General features: G+C 36.4%; 1 protein-coding gene across 4 annotated transcripts in view; it reads right to left on the reverse strand.

Moving 5' to 3' along the window:
• Window positions 1–22,375, reverse strand: part of RAP1GDS1 (Rap1 GTPase-GDP dissociation stimulator 1) — a 150,642-nt gene extending 128,267 nt beyond the window's left edge. For all 4 annotated transcript variants that reach the window (XM_046656787.1, XM_046656788.1, XM_046656786.1 and 1 more), the window contains exon 1: window positions 22,251–22,375. In XM_046656787.1, coding sequence (XP_046512743.1) covers window positions 22,251–22,254 — 4 coding nt within the window. In that variant the 5' untranslated portion in view covers window positions 22,255–22,375. The remainder of the gene's footprint in view (window positions 1–22,250) is intronic.
• Window positions 22,376–22,381: the final 6 nt, after the last annotated feature.

A 22,381-nucleotide genomic window follows, 5' to 3' on the forward strand; every position in this document is an offset into this window, starting at 1 on the left:
CTCTTTCAAAAATACTCAGTGGTTTATTATTGCCTGAAGTTCAGAATACCTTGCATGAAAACCAAGAGCCTCCGCTAATATTATTAGCCTCCATCTCTTATTACTTCCTCACACAATAGTCCTACTAGATTACGGGCTTTTTCCCAGGCACACCTCCATTTTTACAATTGTGCTAATTAAATTCTTCCTGTCTAAAATGCCTTTCTGTGCCTTCTCCATCTACAGAATGACTACTTACTCTGCAGAGTCAACTAAATCATAATGATTCCTATGTAAAATCTGTATTCTTACAGGCAGATCAATTCCTTCCTTTTCTAGGTGCCCATATTTTGTTCGTACCTGAGTGATGGCACTGATTTCATTGTTTTCTATATTGCCATTGTTTCACCATAACCAAGCAATTCATGGACAGAGAAGGCAGCATATTTTAATGATTAACAGTGCAGCCTCTGGAGTCAGTCTGTCTGGGTTCAAACCCTGGCTCTACCACTTAAACTGTATAAAGCTATGCAAGTTTTTTATTTTCTTTGTCTTCTCCTATATAAAATGTCACATATAAAATGCAGGTGAGAACAACAATTATCTCATCAAGTTGTTGTGAGGATTAAATGAGTTTACACACATATGCTCTTAGAATAGGCCCCAGTACATATTAAGCAATCAACCACTGTTGATGATTGTTAGTATAACAATTATTAATAACTCCGTCATAGTTGTATTACTTACTACATGCACCATGTTGTCTTGTACACAGTAGTTATTCAATAAATAACTGTTGAATAGAACTTAACGGTACTCACCAGTTGTGACCTATAAAATAAACAAAACAATCATCTAGTTTCAATTTTCTTTTTTCAATGTTATTTAATTTCTTTATGCACACACAGGAAGTTTAGTTAAAATGCATAAGGATAACATCTTTTCCTGTTTTGCTTGGTCTTCTCTTCCCTGCCCCTCCATCAACCTCTCAGTTCACACGTCAACAACCTAAGTTTTGTAAGCTTTCATGTTTTTTTCCATACTCACATAATCACGTATAGACCTATACAGCAAGTTTTGGGAACTTTGTTAACAAAAATGGGATCATATTATACACACTTTTTTGCATCTTGACTTTCTCAATAATTCTTGTAAATTACTGCAAGTCAATTTGTATAGCTCAAACTCATGCTTTTAAATAAGTGTGCCATACTCCGTATTATAGATATACCACAATTTATGAAAACCATTCCTGTACACATAAATTTCATTTTATTTCTTGTGTTGTATTTCATTTTGGCCATTGATAACAACAGTGCAATAAGCATATCTGTATGTACACAGTACTTTTAGTTTCACAGGATAGGCTCCCAGGAATGGGACTGCTGTTGTTTTAACTATAACAGATGTTGCCAATAGTGTTCCAAAAAGGATGAAAGATTTCACCATTTCTCCAGCTATGTGTTGAGAGTATTCTTTTCCCAATAACCTGGCTAACAATAAATATTGATATCTCTCTATTTCTTGATAGTCTGATGGGTTTAGAGTAAACTGCAACTGTTATTTTAATCTGCATTTCTTGAACCACTGTAAACATCAGCATCTTTTCATGTTTTTTGGCTATTTGAATTTGCTTCCCTGTGAAATGTTTATTCATATCCTTTGCATAGTGTTCAAGTAAGTTTGCTGGTCTTGTTCTTATTGTACAGTATAGACATTAACCTTCTGTTTGTCATCCATGTACCTTTGTTTCCCCAAATCTATCATTAATCTACTGATTTTGTTTATGTATTTTTTTGCTAATTTTCTTTTATAGCATCTGGATTTCCAAGCCATGGTTAAGAAGGTCTCTTGGGTTCCCAGTAAATGCCTCAATTTTCTTAGAATATTATGGTTATTTTAGTTTTTATTTAAGTCTTTGATTCACTGCAATTTATTTTCATATATAGCCTAAGATTGGGGTTTACTTTTATTTTCTTGTTTCAGGAGTAGTTTTTAATACTCCATCCTTTTCCCACAGAATTAAACTACCACCTTTGTCTTTTATATACAGAAATGTATTTCTGAAGTCTCTCTTTTTTCAAATGACCTTTGTCTATTCTCATACTAACACCCTATTGATGTAATTACACTGGCTGTTATCTAATATTCTGATTCTGATAAGGCTAGTTCTGCCACTATGCTCTTTTTCAGTTTTCTTGGCTACTCTCTCAGATTTTTTCTTCTGTAAGATTTTTAAGATCATTTCATCTAATCACTCCAAACTGAATGAATGAACGAATAAAAACCCTCCTGAGTTTATAACTGGAATTATATTACATTTATATTTTAATTTGCGTTCTTACACTGTAAGTTTTCCCTTCTACTAAATGTATGTATAATTCTGATCTTGTTTTGGGTCTCTCAGTAAAGTTTTCTACTTTATGTAGATCTTGTTTACTGTTAAATTTATTTCAACATATTTTAAAATTTTGCCATTAGTGAGAATTGAATAATTTTTCCCATTACCATGTGTAGATGTTTATGCCTAAAGTAGAAAAGAGTGATTTCATGTAATTATTACATATTTAGCCAAATTCTCTTATTAATATGAAATTAAACAGTGGTTTTTTGGGGGCTTGCCCTGAGGCCGAGTGGTTAAGTTCACATGCTCTGTTTCTGTGGCCCAGGATTTCACCAGTTCGGATCCTGGACACGGACACGGCACTGCTTATCAGGCCATGTTGAGGTGGCGTCCCACATGCCACAACTACAAGGACCTACAACTAGAATATACAATTATGTACTGGGGGGATTTGGGGATAAGAAAGAAAAAAAAAGATTGGCAACAGATGTTAGCTCAGGTGCCAATCTTTAAGAAAAAACAAACAAAAAAAGTGTTTTTTTTAAATTCTCCTGAGTTTTCTACACATACAATTACATAATTAGTAAATACAGATCATATTATCCGCTCTATTCTAATGTTTATACCCATTTCTAAGACAGGATCAAATGAGAAAATAGTTTCATACCCTGTCATTTCATGGCAAACTAAGTAACTTTCTTAAGATTAAAATGCAATACAGAAAACTTTCTCTTCTGCTCTTAATACCATTGCATCCTCCATGACTCTCTGAGGGTGGGGAGATATACTCAAACAAACGCACATACACACAACAAAACCAGAAGAAACATGGAATTATTCCTCGGTAAGCTAAAAAAGGTTAAGTAGAAAAGGTCATGATTAAAAGTTCTTAATCAGGGCCAGCCCTGTGGCAAGTGGTTAAGTTCACGTGCTCCACTTCAGCGGCTCAGGGTTCAGATCCCGGGCGCGGACATGACACCACTCATTAGGCCATGGTGAGGTGGCATCCCAAATGCCACAACTAGAAGGACCCACAACTAAAAAACTTTTACGACTATGTACTGGGGGATTTGGGGAGGAAAAAAAAAAGAAGATCGGCAACAGTTGTTAGCTCAGGTGCCAATCTTAAAAAAAAGTTCTTAATCACTATTGCCAATACTATAGATGCCTGGGGTCAAAATATCAACTAGAAAAAAAACTGAGAACTTAGAAAAAGATTTAAAATGTAATCATTTACTGCTATCTTCATACTTATTCTTTAGTCACAGAATAAAGAACTTGAAAATTAAAGAGAATATGAAGTTAATGTAAATGGGCCATTTTCTTTAAATTAGTTTCCAAGATTAAGTTCCACAGAAGCACAATCTAACAGGAATCTACCTAAATACTAAATATTTAGTGAACACATACACACTTGACTTGGAAAAGAGATATCTAAGCAAAAATGTAACTGTTCAAAGTGCATGAATTGCAGCATATTGCAATATTTATTTTCAAGGGCAATTCAGGCAGCACTTGGAGATTTAGAAAAATTTGCAATATTTCAAGAGAAACAAAATGAAGACATACAAACTGTCCTCCTATTTAATGAAAGAACTCCAAAATAAATTTCATCAATTTTACACTCCTAACTCCTACGTTAATTCATTAAGTACTTTAACATGTAGCCTTACCTTTTCACACACACAGGCTTCCCCTCCCAACACAGTTCTCCAAGTTGCAGTGACACTATAACTCTGCAACCGTTTGCCAGTTATTCACACATCTATCCACTCGACACATCTCTTTCACTCCACAAGATGATTATAATTGCATATCTCACACCACTTCTCCCCTCACTTGAGACAAGAACACTAACTTAAGAGTTCACAAAAATATAAGGATTTAGATGAATTTAATCAACTCCTTCTACATGTTAAGCAGTTTGAACTAGATGCGAAGTGGTTGAATTCCAAAATTTAACTTCATAATCAAGTTCAAAAATCTATTTAACTAAGAAATTATTTTTGTAGACTATTGTACAGTTCAATTTTTTCTGTATTTTTCATTTTGCTAGTTTTATAGTCCTGGGTTTATAAAACACTTTTAGTTTACTCTACTATTAGATGGGAAATTCTTATAGGACAGAAAATTCTTCTAGGATACTTACACTGCTCTCTATAGCGGAAACTTAATAAATCCTGAAGACCTACCGTACTTTCTGAGTTACTTGCACTTGTATCTTTTACTACAAATTATGGTGCAAATTGCCATGATTAAGAAATATTTTTATTAAGATGGGCTATATTGGAAACAATGACTACATTTCACTGTAAGTTTTCTTCTCTTGCTAATTATTTTTGAAATCAGATAAAAACTTTTTGAGCAGTCACTTTTCATTCATTCTTAAACGGAATTAAAGTCTATTTCAGTTTGAACCAGAGACACTATAGTCTTACTTGTCATGTTTGATTAGAGGGTCAAGAGTCTGATAGATGAGCTTCATAACTACAATATTAAACCATAATGGATAAGAGAAAGATACAGTTTGCAAAATTTTATTTCACACAATGCCAAAAGACCTTTAGAGTTATCTAGAGTTCAAGAAATATTTCAGTTTTACAGCCATCAAATAGAGCTTTAGCAAATAATGTGACACAAATTGCTAGTAAGATAATACATCAGCTTTTTTTTATTAGATAGTGATTCATACTGAGATCCAGGCTTAATTAATTCTTTGTTCCAGAATTGACCAAGAAAAATATTCAGGTGATATCTTCTCCTCAACAATCCCCTAATGGAAGGATTTAAGATACTATCATACCAAACAGTGCTCAAGAACCAGGATATTGTAAGCCACGTTAGAAAATCAATGTATATAAATCAACAAAGCTTGATGGCATTTGTCAAAGAATTTAAAAGATACCCAAGAATTATACTAGAATGACGTTGGTGAAAATGTGTAATCTGTCATTACAGCTTCTGTGTTGAAGAACTGCTGGAATGATCTCTATGCACAAGAGTTCCAGAAGATGCCAGAAAGTGGAAACTATATACTTTCAAACTTCACTTATGTACAGGTAAGTTGAGTTCATATAGAAGAGAGACTCTCTAAACATAACTACTTGAACTGTATTTGTCCTGCTCCAGCTCCTTATACCTAGTGTGTGCCTATTAACCAACCTGAGTCCACACAGTATCCGTATTCTATCGCCAGAATCCTTCCAGAACAATGTTTTATCAGTTTACTCTATTGTCCTGTATTTCCCAGTTTTTCAAGCCCCATTTTATTTATCTCCAGTCTTTCGTACTCCATTTAGTCCATTAGATTAGTGCACTGATCTAGGACTTACCATCTTAGCTGTGACCTTCCACTCCTCCAGCATACTACTCAAGTGTGTGCCTACAAGGCTCTGGCTCCTGGCACTTAGATTCAAGAGTAAAAGATAGTCTGCCTCCAAGCTCTGCCCTAGACTCTAGGATATGTCTGACAGGGGAGAAAGATCAGACAAGAGATAGATAATATAATTTCAATATGAGGAAATTCTGCTTAAATGTACGGGAACTTTTAAAGGCTATATATATGGTAGATAAGCAGAAGCGTTTGGGGCTATCTCCTCAGGCTTTCACATAGTCTTGAGCAAGATTTACCAGAACATACTTAAAGCTGTGACTAATCAAATATAAAGAGGGAAAAAGAAGTAAAGACCCCGCTTTAAAATGCTTTGTAATAACAGAGAACTAGATTAAAGACTGACATAAAAGACCTACATAAAGGGAAGTTTCTTTAGCTGGAGAAATAGATAAAGAAGTATTTCATTCAGATTGGTGCAAAGCAAATAGTCTCACTTAGTAATCTAGTAAAATACAAGGAAGAGATATTACACACTGAAATTTATAAATTTTTAGGCAACATCAACTTTTCTGGGTAATAAAATGCCGACCAGAGAAAAATGACATATACACAAGTACTCATAAATGTGACAGACGAGTTTAACAAGGCATAATATTAAGGAATACATTAAGAATTTTAAAAATCTAACAAAAATGATAGTGTCTGAACTACCATTTATGAACCCACAAAGGAAATATTTTCCCAGGATACTGCTATGGAAAACAAAAGAAACTTCAGAGTCAAGATAAAAAAGAATTTAGATAGAAATTAAATAAATGAAACAGAAAGCATGATAATATCCTTATTTAAAGCTATCATGCACCATGAGTTTAAAAGGAATAAAATTTAAGCAATAGGATAAAGAGACATTAAGTCAGTTATCAACTGTCTCTCAGCTCCAAATTCACCCTTATTGCTGATCTGTAAAAGTGAATCTGGGCCCTTTAAATATTTTTCCTTTGCCAGATAGCATGACACAAGCTTTATCTGTTGAGAACAATAAGTAGCACTGCAGAGGAAAGTGCTCTCCTTCCTGCTCGGCCTGCACGATTTTCCCCAGTGCCGTATGTTTGCAAGTCACAGCTTTCACCATACATTTCCTACAGCTCTTAACTGAGAAAGCAGCACTGCACACAAGAGCCCTGGACAACTGAAGTCTGTGTCCTAGCCCAGGTCACTGCTTCTTACACCATCTTCTAAGCCCTGGAAGTGTGCATGCCAGAAGCCCCATTGGGCTGGCCATTCAAAGCCACTCTAGCCCAAACTGTGATGAGAAGTGGCTGAATCCCAGGAGACGGGGGCCCCTCCAGATCCCAGTTCCAGCAGTGCATGTAGTGGTGCCCAACTTTCTCTGCATGCCCACTTGTCTGTATGCCCCCATGCTTGCTCTCCAAAGAATTCTTCCTGCAGGTCTGGTGACCATAAACCAACTCTGGCCTGGGCAGCCCAGTGAACTTCTATGCCACCCAGACCACTGAAACTACATCTTTCAATGAGAATCCACCCTTCCAAGAAGTCTATCCTTCCTCAGACATACTCCCCAGGCCTAGATTACCTTTTAGAGTTTGCTATCTACCCCTCCTATTATTGATTAACAATTTTTACACTACATGTCCCCTGTTTAAATTACTGTGTGTTGGGAGACAATTCTCCCTGGATTTCTTGGCATTCCTGCACAGCTGGGGCCTTCTGAGCAAAGGAAATTGATAAGTGATAACAAAGATAAGTCTGCCTCCCTGGAGACATTATTGGATCATAAAAAATTCCCCTCTTCTTTCCAGAGATCTGCTTTTAGGTTACATTTAGGGTAAGAAACCTAGAGATGCCTTTCCCCTTCCCAGGGAAGATACGTTTAATTCCAGAGTACAGATAAGGGGTGTGTGTACTGCGCATCATGGATGGCAGATGTGCCAGCCACTCTATATAAGCTTTCAGGGTCATAATTTTAGGGTTCCCCTCCTGTGGTGCAACCTTGCCATATGTGCAGGGTAACCAGCACTAAAATGCTCTATGAGAAATAAACTCTATTCTATGACCTACAGACCTCACGTTTCCTGCCAGAATATCTATATACACATATAAACTTAACACCATGTGGTACGTCTTCTGATTGGACCACATTGACACAGACATATAAATAGCTTTCTTAGAAAAATGAGTTATGTGAGAAAAGACTAAGAATATCAGCTCTTTCAGTGAACAATATCATAATCTATAGATCATGGATGCTATCTATAAGGTGAATAATAAGTTAAGAAGATAATCTCAAACTTCCATTCATCAGCAATATGAACTCAGCGCCTACCAAGCACCAAACACTGCACTTGCTGCTAAAGATACAAAGATGAATACAACACAGATCTCACGGCACAGAAAACAGTTTTTAGTTATTTCAATTTAGTGGGAATTATCTTTACACATCCCAGTTCACTCCCAAAAGCAATCGACGTTAACATTTTCTTATGTATCCTTCCAGAAGCATTCTGTGTGTATATGCAATTATTTATATTTACACACACAAAATTTAAAGCACAAACAATCCAAATGTTCCTACAGTACTGATTACCTTTTTCATGGTACTGATCTTAATAAAAAGTACCCATTATTATTAGAATTACTATATTATTTTAGAAAATCATTATACCATTATATAACTGAAATCCCCTGGTAATTGTATGACAAAGTATTCTTTCATTCAGTGGTAAGAAGCTTAAAAAACCCACTGTCTTCCAAAGAGTGATAGGCAAGATACAGATTCAAAATAATTTTGCTAAATATACTAATATGAGGTTATTATTACAAGAATAATATTAAAATTAATATCAGGTATAAGAACTAAATTTTCATTTGGAGAGACTACTACAGATGCTCCCTTGTTACTAGGAGGATTTATTAGGCTATTGTGTTTTGAAAAGAAATACATAAATTTTAGTGGCAACCATCCTTATTAAACTTAAGAGTACTGATTGACATTTTTTATTAGCCAAACAGGTGAAGTTTACCATTCAGCTATCATGAAAACTACCACATTGCCTAAACATGCATGTTTCTTTTCTGGCAGCTAAGACAGTCAACAAATATTTCTTCAAGGGAACTAATGTCAACTAAAGAACAATGAAAGAAACCAGAGGGGCATGCTACTTACCAGAAAAAATTCTCTTACTAGACAAAATAACTGTTAGGCTATCTTCATTTGAAATGAAAGAAAAACTCAGTACACATTTATTCAGCAGGTAGTTCCCACTTTGAAGAGTTTTCATAGTAAACTGTTTCTTACTGAGACAATGTATCTTTCAGGCTTTATAACTGTTCCAATTATAATTGTTACATAACAAACCACCCCAAACTTACTGGCATAAAACAAAAGCCACTTTATTGTGCTCACAGATTCTGTGACCCAGGAATTCACAAAGGGCACACTGAGGACGGCTCCTCTCTACTACTCACAAGGTCTGGAGCCTCGCTTTGGGGACAGAGGCTAGGGCATCTCTGGAGTGACTGGCCGGGGCTGGCACCATCTGAATTGTCCATGGTTCATTCACTCCATGTCTGGTGACTGGCCTGGAAGGACTTGAAAGCTAGGACCGCCCACTTGAGACCTGAGACCTCTTCATGTGGCTTGGTTTCTTCACAGCATGGCAACTGCAGGGCCTCAGACTGCTTAGAGCTCCAAGCAGGCCAGTGTTCAACCAACAAGGTGAAAGCAGCACTGCCTTTTACTACCGAACCTGGGAAACCACACACCATTACTTCTGTGGCATCGTATCGGTCATAAGTGAGTCACAAGCATGCTCAGATTCAACAAGAAGAGAACTCTCCAAGTCTGAATGAGGAGTGGCAAGTTCTAGAAGAATATGTGGGGCAAGAGACACATTGTGGCAATCTCTGGAAAATATTATCTGCTACAATAACAATATTCACTACGTGATTTGGTTAAAATAATACAACAAACGGCATTATATCCTTTGATTGGTTTTAACTCTGCATACAAGACAAAGTTTCCCCAAAATGATTGTATTTTCAGCTTTGGAAATAGAAATTAAAATGTATATGGTTATTATTTTATGTAATATTTATAACTACTTTGTGAAATAGGTGTTATTATTATCTCTATTTTAATAGATGAGAAAGTCGAATTTGGAAGCTTTCAGTAAGTGTATTTTCATTGAATAGGTAAACACATTCTAGGAAAACTTTCCAGATCACTATAAATAATAAGCACTTGTATATTCCAAAGAAGCTGTACTAGGTGCTGAAAAGGTAAACATGATCTATTCTCTCATTTAAATTCTTAGGGGCCTGTGTGTTTGTCTTTCAAGAATCTAAATTATGGCCTTATCTGTTTCTGTTATTCATTTCTTTCATATTATGCTTTATCTAGCAGTTAGGGGTTAAGCTTTTCACAAGTAGAAAATGTGACTACTTGCACTACTTATTTTGTCTCTTTCTGGAATGCCTAATATGGTGGTCTCGGGCTTCTGCTCTGACTCACGGGGCATTGTACAAACCATACAACAGCCAGAAAGAAGACAGAGTGGAAGTTATTTCTCCTTGGAGCTTACCACCACCCTCCCCAAAAGTGCATTCTTGCAACTAAAAGGAAATTAAGTTAATCAGCTCATATATATTTTCTGTCTTTATTCCAACTGATTTTATTTTTGAGGCCAAATATATGTTATAATTTAAAGACAAACCAATATTTATATTTCTGTGAAGCATAAATATATCAATGTAAGCTTTACTTTTTTATAATGATCAGTCTCATCTTTCATAATGGAGTTACTTGAATCTTCCAAGGGAAATATTTTTCATAAGACTTAAAGGAAATAGTTTTTAAAACAACAAATTTCTTACAAAAAAAATCTTAGATGGTGTGAGTTTCTCACGGTTTTGAAAGCAATTTTTTGTTAAAATACAAACTTTTTTCCTAACTATGAAAAACAAAACTCCCACCTATAAATTAGGGGAACTTACTAGTTATCTGAAATTATTTTATGTAATTCTTTAATACATAATTTTTAAAAATAATTTTAATTAATTTAAATTGTTTTAAATTAATTAAAATTATAGGTTTTACATAATTCTTTTTTACATAATTATTTAAAACAATTTCCTGTAATTTTTCTATGTTAGAAAATGCTTTCTAACATACAAGAAAATAACATTCTCTAGAAACAATCTAGTGGCTGTATTGCACCTTGATGACTTTTTTAAATGCCATGCCACCATTTCACCCACAAAGTGTATTTAACGTTTGAGGGACAAAAAAAAAAAAAAGAAAGGAAAACTATAACAGATCCTGGTTTTTGAGCTGGTAAGTCTTTGTTAGGTAACTGAGCTTGAAGATTTCCATATTATAATTTGTATTAGTTCCCTATGAAATGGTCTCCCCCAGCTTTCATTTTTATCTAAAATCTATTCTTTGGTTCCTATTCAATAATAATAATATTTTAAGGATATACATGAAATGAGGATTTAAAGAGCTTAAGTAACTTGCCAAAGGCTATACTACACAATTAATTTATGGAAGAGCAGAGATTCTATCCGCTATCTCTTTGATTTCTTATATCTTTCTGATCAATTGAAAATTCATTTTAACCATGATTGATGACCAATATACCACAGGTAGTTAACTTTGCTCTTGACTAGTTGTATGATATAATTTTCACAATAATTTCTTAATTTTAAAATAAATCTATTAATTTTCAAAAAGTAATATAAGTTCAATTTTGCCACCATTTTTAACAGGGGCTGGCCCAGTCATGAAGTGGTTAAGTTCACAGGCTCAGCTTCAGTGGCCTGGGGTCACAGGTTCAGATCCTGGGTGTGGACCTACGCACTGCTCATCAAGCCATGCTGTGGCAGCATCCCACACACAAAATAGAAGACGACTGGCACAGATGTTAGCTCACTGACAATCTTCCTCAAGCAAAAAGAGGAAGACTGGCAACAGATTTTAGCTTAGGGCCAATCTTCCTCACCAAAAAAAAAAAAAAAAGCTTTAACAGAAATCTCAGAGATTGCAAATTCAAATTCCTCCAAGAGCCAAATATTTAGAGCTTTAATGAGTGAAATTTGTAGGATTCAAGATATAGAAAGTAGTAATGAACTGGGGACTTCATACTCTGCCTAAAGGACAACTATCATTGATTGTCACCAATAGGAATGCAGGCTCAGGGATGCTAATTTTTAATTTTTCAAGAAAAGTTGGTATAGCAGATTTTTATCAGGAATTTCCTTATACTTAAATATTGACAACTAATTCCAATTTCTAAAATTTCTCTAACAAAGTTCATCTGCAGAGTATATTTAGCCCATGGGCTGCTCGTTTGCAAGCTCTATTATATACATGCCTATCACGACTATAGGATAATGATGTTAAATTAGGAGTAGAAGACTGAGCTGAATCTGTAGTGACTCTTTGACATGAACAAACAAGTATTTACTAAATGCCAACCAGAAATATGAAACATTGAGTGACCAAAATTATATTATTGAATATGTTATAGGAGTCCAAGAAGTGAGAGGTGTCCAGAGAAATGAGATGTCAGTATGAGAGGTCAGAACTAGTCTTCATGAGCTAGACTAAGGAGAATGAGTAAGAAGAGAGGAGAAAAGAAGTTCTTCTAGAAGGAGGAATAACATGAACAAAGATGTACAAGTGGTATCACTGATGAAGAACATTTAGAGGACAGTGAGATTATCAAAGGATGATGTATTCCAGAGCAGTGAGAAATACGAGAGAGGCAGCAGATTTCTATGGATCTTGAAAGCTAAGCAGAATTTAGACTTAATATGATACGCATCTGAAGCAATATCAGATTCTTAAGTAGGAGAATGATATAATCGATGTAGTATCTTTTAAAAAGGATTAATCTGGTCATGGTATGGAGAGAAGATTGGAGAGCACAGAGTCTAGTATCAGAGAGGCCAACTAAGAAATGGTCTCAGTAGTACAGGAATGAGGAGATGTGGGCCTGGCCCCTAGTGTAGAAATGTCAGAAAAAGTGAACAGTTTTCCACTAACCCATTTACTTGAATGAGTCCTTGGTACAGCTTGTCCATGTATGTGAGGGTGTGTGTGTGCTTTTTTTTCCGTTAACAAACTGGAGCTGGCCTTGTATAATGAATAGAACACTAGTCTGGGAATTAGGAAATCAAGATTCTAGAGTGGCCACTGCCCCTAAGTGTGTACACTTGAGCATGCCTCTTAACTTCACGGGCCCTCAGCCCTCTCATCTGGACAGGAAGAGACAGAACCATGAGGTCACGGTGTGGGGCCCTGGGTTTCACAATTCCAAAAACCAACAATCTGAAGTATTCAGACACAAATCTAATCTCTGATTTCTTCTGAAAGTCCAAAACCCTGGCTTCCTTAGGTCCACACTGTTACATGGTAAAACTGGCTGGAGTTGAGTAGGTAGTTCCTCTTTCAGGCTGGCACGGACTCTCTAGTTTGCCACAGTCCCACCCTTTCCTACTGTATCCCGACACTGAGGCCCAGTGTTAGTGCCATTCATCATGCTTTCATCGCTGTTTTATTATAGTAGAGAAATATTTTTCTAAGCTTTGTTTTTTTATCAAAAGTGAGAAAATGGAAGACAAAAAGAGATATTTTTCAAGAAAAATGAGAGAAAGCCTACATCTTTATGGAAATAAAAAATATTCCTTCAGATTTACTATCCATAAAATAGTGCATCTGTGTCATAGATAACCATTTAGCCCTCTTTAATCATATAGTTTCATTTGAGTTTGAGAACCCTGCTATGTGTGTTGGAAAAAATATCGAGGGGCTGGCCCAGTGGCATAGCAGTTAAGTTCATGTACTCTGCTTCTGTGGCCTGGAGTTTGCTGGTTTGGATCCCAGGTGCAGACCTATGTACCACTTATAGAGCCATGCTGTGGCAGGCATCCCACATACAAAGTAGAGGAAGATGGGCACAGATGTTAGCTCAGGGCCAATCTTCCTTAGCAAAAACAGAAGGCTGGTGGTGTATGTTAGCTCAGGGCTAACCTTCCTTAAAAACCAAAAAAAATCTAAGGAGGAAATTATCAGATTCACATTTTAGAAAGAGTACTCCAGGAGCATGTGAAAACTGGGTAAGAGAGGGAATGCTGGAGGAAAGAACAGCTGTTACAACAGAGTGGTGAAACGGTCTCAAGAAGAGTTGATAAAGGCCTGAACTGACATGTTTACAGTGGAGAAAAGAGGAGAGGATTGATTCAAGGAGGTAGAACTGTTAGAACTTAGGGAATCCAATGGATACTGGAAGTAGAATGACACTGGATTTTAGGAATGGTTGACTGGATGGATGGTGATTCCATTCACTGAGCTAGGGAATTAACAGAGAGAAAAAGTCTCGGGGAAAGGTGAGTTAGCATGGTACGACTCTACAGCAGGAGTTGGCAAACTATAGCCCATTGCCTATTTTGTACAACCCACGGTAAAAATGATTTTTACATTTATAAATGGTTGAATAAAAGCAAAAGAAGAATATATTTCATGGCGTGCAAATTATATGAAATTCAAATTTCAGTATCCATAAATATTTACCAGAACACAACTCATTTCTTTATGTATTGTCTGTAGTGTGTCCACAGGACAACGGCAGAGTTGAATAGCTGACACAGAAACCATATGTGGTACGGTCATCACTTTACACTGCTGCCTGATGACACTACAATTTGCAGTGACACAGTTATGACTGTCCAGTGTTTTAAGTACCATGTGTATTGTCATACCACAACATTTCATTTTGACCATAATGTCAAAACAAGAAGAGAAAAGTGTACTTTCAAATGTCATGCTTTTAAGGTACGTAAAGTAGTGTGTGGATTATTTTGTTATTGAATTAGATGGCAAACTACTGTATCATACCATGAGATCACAGCCATGCCACAGAAATACAACACACACCTATATTACCAGACAAAGCATTCCTCATATTCACAATTCATAGGAAAATAATCATCAGAGAAATTAGAAAATAAAAATGAAGTATCTCATCACAGAATTTCTTCACAAAAATAAAAAATGAAAATGAAGCTGCAAACAAAGTAAGTTTCTGAGTGGTTCTTTTGTTAACCAGGGAAAGCTGTTTATTCATGGTGAGTCAACTAAACCATATTTTGACCACAGCAACCAAAGAAATATTTTCAGAGGGGGAAAACCAAACTTGTTTAAGAGCCTTCAGTGCAGGGAGAATAGCTACTTGAAGAGGTGAGGACACAGGGAGCAACATCAATATTCAATTAAAAAACAAGGCAAATGATTTTGAGAGGTTTTCCTTGATTCTTGATGAGTTGACAGATATTAGTGATATGTGTTATTTTCGAAAAATCAATGCTGAGTATGAAATGACTTAAGAATTAGCTTTTATGAAGAGTCTGCAAAGAATAACAACAGGCAAGAATATTTTCAAAGTTGAGAAAACATCAAATCAGTACAACCTGAAGAGGAATCCGCTAAGATGTGTTACAAGTGACAGTGGTAAAAACATGTGAGGAACAGAAAAAGGCTTAGTTGAACAAACTTACCAAATTTGTGAAAAGGTAAAGCGTTTAAAGCCTATGGTTCTTTATTATGTATTCATTAGTAGGCATTTTATAGGGAAAATATTTTAAACTATTATGTATTATTGAACTAGGAGTATCAACTTCATTCTCTCTCACAGATGTAACCATCATCAGTTCTGTGCACTTTGATAAGAAATAGAAGTTGAATATCCTGATTTGCCTAAACACACAGCAGTTTAATGGCTTAGCAGTTGTACAGTTTTACTGTGATTTTTTGAGCTCAAGGGTGAGACGGAAATTTCTGAGCAAAAAAAAATGCCTTCAACCACTCTTATCAAACAATGAATGGCTTTGGAAGTTAGATTTTGCTGCAGATTTGATAATGTTTTCTAGAATTTGACCTGAAAATCAAGGCAAAAAAGTGCTTATATGCAAAACCTATACTGTTAGGTCATTTTGACAATATTGTTCAAATCACAAGTAGTAATCAATCTGCTTTATACACTTCTTGTGCTATCAAAAGTTAAAACAAGAAGATCTCTATGCATACACAAATTTGCAAAAGATATATTTTGCAAGATCAAACTACAGTTCTATCAGTGTTTTGCTGACCTCACTGCAAGTGCAAAAGAAACTTCCATATATCAAAATCCATTTACCTATACAACTGAGGAACTTCCACCTAACTTTCAATTGGAAGTGGTTAATCTGCAATGTAGCAGCATACTAAGGGGCAAATATCAAGAGAAGAATCTAAAAGAATTCTATAAACGCCTTCCATACAGTGAATATGCTCATTAAAATCACGTGCCCAAGGACTGACAGCAGTATTTGGCAGTACCTATCTGTCTCCAATCATGTTTCAAAAACAAAATCCATAAAATCACATTACAAATCTGCATTAACAAATGAACACCTGCAATCAATTTCGATGACAGGGTGAATCTGAATCCCAATTAAGTGAAATGCTATCTCAAAAAAAGAATTACAATCTTTTCATTAGTAGACTTGTGTTACAATAAATTATGTTCAATTAATGTTATATTTTGAATTTTGTCAATAAAAAATTTGTGGACATTTCTTTTCTCTCATCATATGTACTTTCTCTTTATTTATGTAATAACTTTGATTTTGCCTCTTGGCCTGCAAAGCCTAAAATACTTCCCATCTGGTCCTTTATGTAACAAGTTTGCAGACCTCTGCTCTGTGGTGGTGCTATTCAAAGTGCAGCAGCATCCAGGAATGTCTTGACAACACAAATTATTGGTCCACCCTACACCTACTGAATCAGAATTTCTGAGGGGGTGCCGAGGATTTTTTGAACAAGCTCTCTGGGTGATTCCTCTACAAGGTAAAGTTTGAGAACCACTGCTCTAAAACAGGATTTTAGAAACTTAGTTCTGTCCCCTTGGATAAATTATTTAATTCTTTAAGTCAGTAAAATGCAGATAGTGTCACCCACTTCATAGAATTGTTAAAAGGATTAAAATTAAATTTTAAAAATATGAAAAAAAAGTAAAGCTAAACATAACTGACACCAATAATTCTTAATAAATGGTAATTACTAATTCAATGGGAGACTGGAGTTCCATTGTACCAGCTCATGTGATATGATTATTAAATTTTCAGGAATTTTATGGGGTAGTTAATAAAATAGCCATTATTGAAAATTAAATATATACACTTAAAATTAAATATGTTATATTAAAACAAACATATTAATACTCAAATTCATCACTACTTAATTATTATATTTTACTATTATGTGTGCTCATGAGCTTATTATGCCTATATGGTGAATATACCACATAACGGTATGCTTCATCACCTCTCTTCCTAACTATGTATTCATAGGAAATCAAGAACCACAACAAATCAGGGCATTTTGGGAGATGGGCTTTTGGTTTAACATTTACCAGCACATATGGGTTACCATTATTAAAAATTACACAATGAATTCAGTTTTGAACTTAATAAGTTGGAATTAACTATGAATATAGAGTATCTAATAATCTACTAGACACAAAGATATGGCCCATATATATACATATATATTTAGAGACCAACAGCATATAGATATTAAGTGAAACTATAAACATGGACAAGAGTGAGCAAAAACAGCCCTGAGAGGAGAGGGCAGATACTGAGCCCATCCAGAAAAAATTCATATTGTGAACAAACAAATCAAGACTTTGGAGTTTATAAGTACAGCCAATCATGGCTAGGAGCTCAATTTAACTACTTCCGTTGATCACTATCCTAATTCTCAGTTTTAACTCCTGGAATGCTTCTAGCAACAAGACTTGTACAAATTATGCACTGAGAGAATTACAGTACTCTGTAATTTGAATCCAGCACCCATATCTTAGCCAGCATGGGTAACGGTATTTCAGGCCATCTATTTAGACAAAGCTAACAAGTTGGTTCAAATCCTGAAGTTGCTACCTTAAGTAGCTATTACCTTTGAACATCAAATAAAAACAAGTTATTAAGGGATGATTATAACATATTTAAGACATCAATGATACTGAAGATATTTCACAGTTTGAAAGAATCACAGAATTTTGAGAACCAAAACAGACTTAATAACCTAATCTGATATCTTCATTTATTATTGCTCTTCTCTCTGCCAAGTTAAACCTCTAGGAAAGTATTTTAAATTAAATTTTTTCCTTATCAGTTATCTGAACATTGGTTATCTAAAATTAACATGGAGTTCCCACAGGAGTGGATCTTCCTTCTCCATCCCTCCTGATCTCCATGAGTGGGTATTAAAAAAATTTAAGTAATTCTTATGGCTTTTGCGGTGCCACCAATAACTCCAGAATTGCCAAGTTCATATTCAGATGATCTGGAATCACTGGAGAGAGTAATCACGCCACTTCTCCAAAGGCACCTACAAGCTCTAAGAGTGCACTATGAAAGTAAAAACTCCCTATGGTTCCTAAAATGAAGTAAGCCTATTACCACTTTCCAAACAGTAGTACTATAGACTTCAGAATATGACTCTACTAAAGATAACGAGTTTAGCCCTTGCCCCATATGAAAAACAATGGGTATATACAAAATAGATATAATGCCAACAATAAGAAAAATTATTCAACTAGTCAATCTAACATCTATGCTCCTTTAAAATAATAAATTTTAGTGATTACTAGCTTACAAAAATATTTTAGTGCTCTACCTTGACTTGCAAAGAGCAAGTAAAAGTGCTATTTTTTACTATTTATCCATGAAACCATTCCCAGACCTAGCAATACAAGGAAAAAAAAGAAGACTTATCTATAATACTGATACATATTTACAGAGAAAAAGAAAACTCCAGGAATTAAAAGTATAATTAGAGGCATACATATAATTCCAAATTCACAAAGACTAATAGTAAATAAAAAGTGATAAAAGCATTTATCAGTAATGAGTATTCTTTATGAAAAATGCCATGTAAAATTAGAAAACCATTTCTAAACTCACTGTGCATGACAGATATCGCAACAATAAAAAGTGTACTGTAGTAAGTCATAAGGACATAAAAAAATGGAATGTCAAAGAAATGTGAAGCACTATGGTGAGATTACAAATTATTCTCAGGCAAGAAAATAACATGTCATTCCATGTAAAGTGCAACATTTTAAAAATGTTTAAAGAAACCTATGCTTACTTAAAGATCTTTAAACACAGCAGGGAATACAGCATGACTATACGGAGTGAAGTCCTTACTCATTATCCACTTCGCCTTTACAAGTACCTCCACGTCTACCATACCTCTTAAAGTGCTTTTTCGAAAGTATACTAAGTAATATACTAACCAAACCACATCAACTTGGAGATTTTTCTCAGTCCTTGTCTGTGCTCTGAAGCAACAGCCATTACTGACCATCCACTCTTTCTTAAAACTGACCATACAACAATTCTAGTCTTTCACTCCTACCTACTTCTTTTTCAGTGTCAAATCATCCCATTCCTTTCCTCTAACTGAAATATTCTCTAATTTATCATCTAATTCATCCTACACTCAACTGAGAGATTAATTTTCCTAAACCACAGATGTGATCCATCACTTAACTCCGAAAATGTTTAATAGTCTCTTAATAGACAAGTCCAATAACTTCTTCAGCTTGTCATTTAAGGTCCTCTGCTATCTAGTCCTTATCTATTCATACTTTTTCATCTCTGTCACCCACTATTTCCATACCTTTTGCTCCAGACAACATGGCTATTTAATTATATCCTGAAACTCCTTGAATGGTCTCTATTTTCATTTATGTCTCTCCCCCAACTCCCATCCTGATTAACAGTCTCTATTCATTTCTACCTTTCAGAAGTTTAACCAGTCTTTGGTTCAAATATCATTTTTCTAAAACCTTCTCTCCAGCCTCTGAATCTATATGTAAAAAGCCTTTTATATCACTTGTACTTCATTTCTATTATAGTTATCTGCGTATGTGTCATATCCCTATTAAAATAAGAAGCAACTTGAAATATGAATGTCTTATTCATCTTTGTCCTCCCACAGTATAGTGCACATGATTGATACTCAATAAATATATGTTGAATTTATAATAAAAATATACATAAAATAATAGCCATGGTCCATAAGATTATACAGGAAGTTTCCTTCACTTTCTTATGAAGAAAAATCATTGTCAGAAGAATATCTTTTTAAAAAAATCACCTTATTTATTTCTTCAAAAGCCATTAAAATGTGATTTTTTTCCTACCGTTAATCAGTATACCCCTTATGTATATATGAATTGTTATAATAACTTCCTTGGCTCAGAATATAAAATTGCTTTCCAAGGTTTCAATTTTACATTATTCTGTGTTCCTACTGATCACACACTAACCCGCCTTTCCATTGAAAACAGCAGTGCAGAAGGAAATAGCTTGCCTGGAGGCTGCCCCAAAACCCATACCTCGGAGACAACCCAACTTTTTTTTAGAGAGAAGAGTAGTCATAGTATAATTATACTTCTCTGTTCCTGCTTCTCCACGCCTCCATTGCAACTACCAACCCAAACGTTTGTTCAGAGCCCATACTTTCAGGTTCACAAGCTGAAAATAATAGACAGGTTTTAAGTTCAACAAGTAATTCACCAAAGATCTACTGAATCCCTACTATGTGGAAAGCACGGTGGGGAACTCAAAACTTAACCTGACATAATGTTCATCTTCTGGAACTCACGATTAAATGCACAACACACACACATAAACAACTCCATTATAAGACAGATTATGTAAGTGCTAAAAAGCTTCCAACAAGGTACAGATAGAGAGCTGTGAGGAGAGATTAATTTACTCAGAGTGTATCTGAGAAGCTTCAAATGAGAGATGGGTTTCTATTTGGCCTTTTTCTGAAATCAAGCAGGAACATTCAAGATTTTCAAGATTAATTATTTTTAAGTAAATAATCTCATTAGAAGTATTTTTACTCACTAATATTGCAACAGAATTGGATTTTTTCCTACTGAAAATGTACTGATTCAACATGAAAGTTAAAATTTTAGTTAGATTTTTTTAGCTCACTTTAAAGCATGGGGAAATGTATTTTACCAGCCAAACTTACGGCCTATAATTAAGAAGAAAATTTTTGTATGTTCAAGGGAAAGATACAATGTGTCCAATAACTTGAATTAGTATTTTTTAAAATTCTACTCTTAGAGAAAGGCTAGGTACAGACCAATGGGCCATCCAATTTTTACAGAAATTTGTTCAGCATACCAAAAGTACATTAAAAAGGAGGAAAAAACTGAACTGAAAATAGAATTCAGGGCCCTGGATTCATTTTTCATATCTACCACCTCCTCCCGCAGCTCTAGCCTCTTCTCAACAAATGGCCAAAGGTTTGAATCAGAGCTTGAAGCGTCTGCTTTTCAAGTAAGCTCCATCGACACCATTTCCAGCTTTAGATACTTCCTTCAAGATTCTGAGTTGCCATGACCTAACTCAGGACGAGCTGAACACTGTATTGACAGATGAAAGGACCACTCATCTCAAGCTTAAAATAACTTGCACAGAAGGGGTGGGAAAAGCCCGAGCTGACAGACGCCAGTGAAGCACATTTTAAAAAGAGGAAATTATGATAGACAAGAGTGGAAGCAAACCGGGGAACGTAGAAGTACGGAATTCCAAATTGCTAGTATTTAAAAAAAACTTCCGGCTTTTAATTACATTACAGAATTAATAAGATATTTCTGTAATTACTGAACTTAACAGTTAAGCAATATATTATGAAAACATTTTAGGATAAATTATACGTACTTTTATAATACATACTTGCATTTAAATATCTCCTCCAAACCAACCTCTTAACTATAAATGCAAAGGAACTAAAATCAGATGATGCACATTTAGGCAGGGGAAGCTGGGAAAGAGTAACTAACATGTAAGTTGGGTACTGTGTCAGAGGGTGCCGTTTCCTGCCACAGCAGACAGGCGAAGGACCCAAGAAAGCGGGCTGAGCACGGGAATGTCGCACCCTGTAGTTGGCCAACGCTCCCTCGACAGCCAGCGGCTCTCTGCATCCCTCCTCGCGTTCCTCGTGGCCTCTGACAAGCCATCCTGTCACCGCGAGGCTGCCCGCTCTCCCCCAACGCAAATGATTTCCGTGCAGGTTGTAAGATCGCCCTCGCAAACTACTTGCTCACACTTGCCGCCCGGGACGAGCAGTCCCCACGACGGGGCCAGGTGGCCCTGGTGGGAAGTTCCGCGCAGCGGTCCCTCCCGCGGGCGGCCTCGGGAGGCGGCGGGGCAGCGAGGGAGCCGCGGGCCGGCTCCGCGGCCGGGCACCGGCGCGCAGGGAGAATGGAGGACGGGAGGCGGCGCGGCGCCCGCGGCCCGACCCCACCCGCGCCCCGGACCCTCCGGCCCGCGGACCGGGCGCGCGATCCGCGTGCGCCGACTCTCCCCAGGAAGAGCCGCCGTCTCGTACCCGTGGGTTTGAGAAATCCGGCAACTTTGCGCGAGAAATGCTTCCCCCCCCGCAACACACCGAGAGAGAGGAAAATGTCAGGCGATGACGGGGGAAGAAAGATGACTTACCCATGTTCACCCAGAGGGTGAGGAGCCGGCGGGGCGAGGCGAAGGTCTCCGGCGCGGGCGGCGCAGCCCGTGTCCTCCCTCCACCTCCGACTTTCCCGCAGCCAGGGAGGGACCCGCGGGGGGCGGCCGCC

The sequence above is a fragment of the Equus quagga genome, chromosome 3 (assembly GCF_021613505.1).
Source record: "Equus quagga isolate Etosha38 chromosome 3, UCLA_HA_Equagga_1.0, whole genome shotgun sequence".
Taxonomy (NCBI): Eukaryota; Metazoa; Chordata; class Mammalia; order Perissodactyla; family Equidae; genus Equus; species Equus quagga.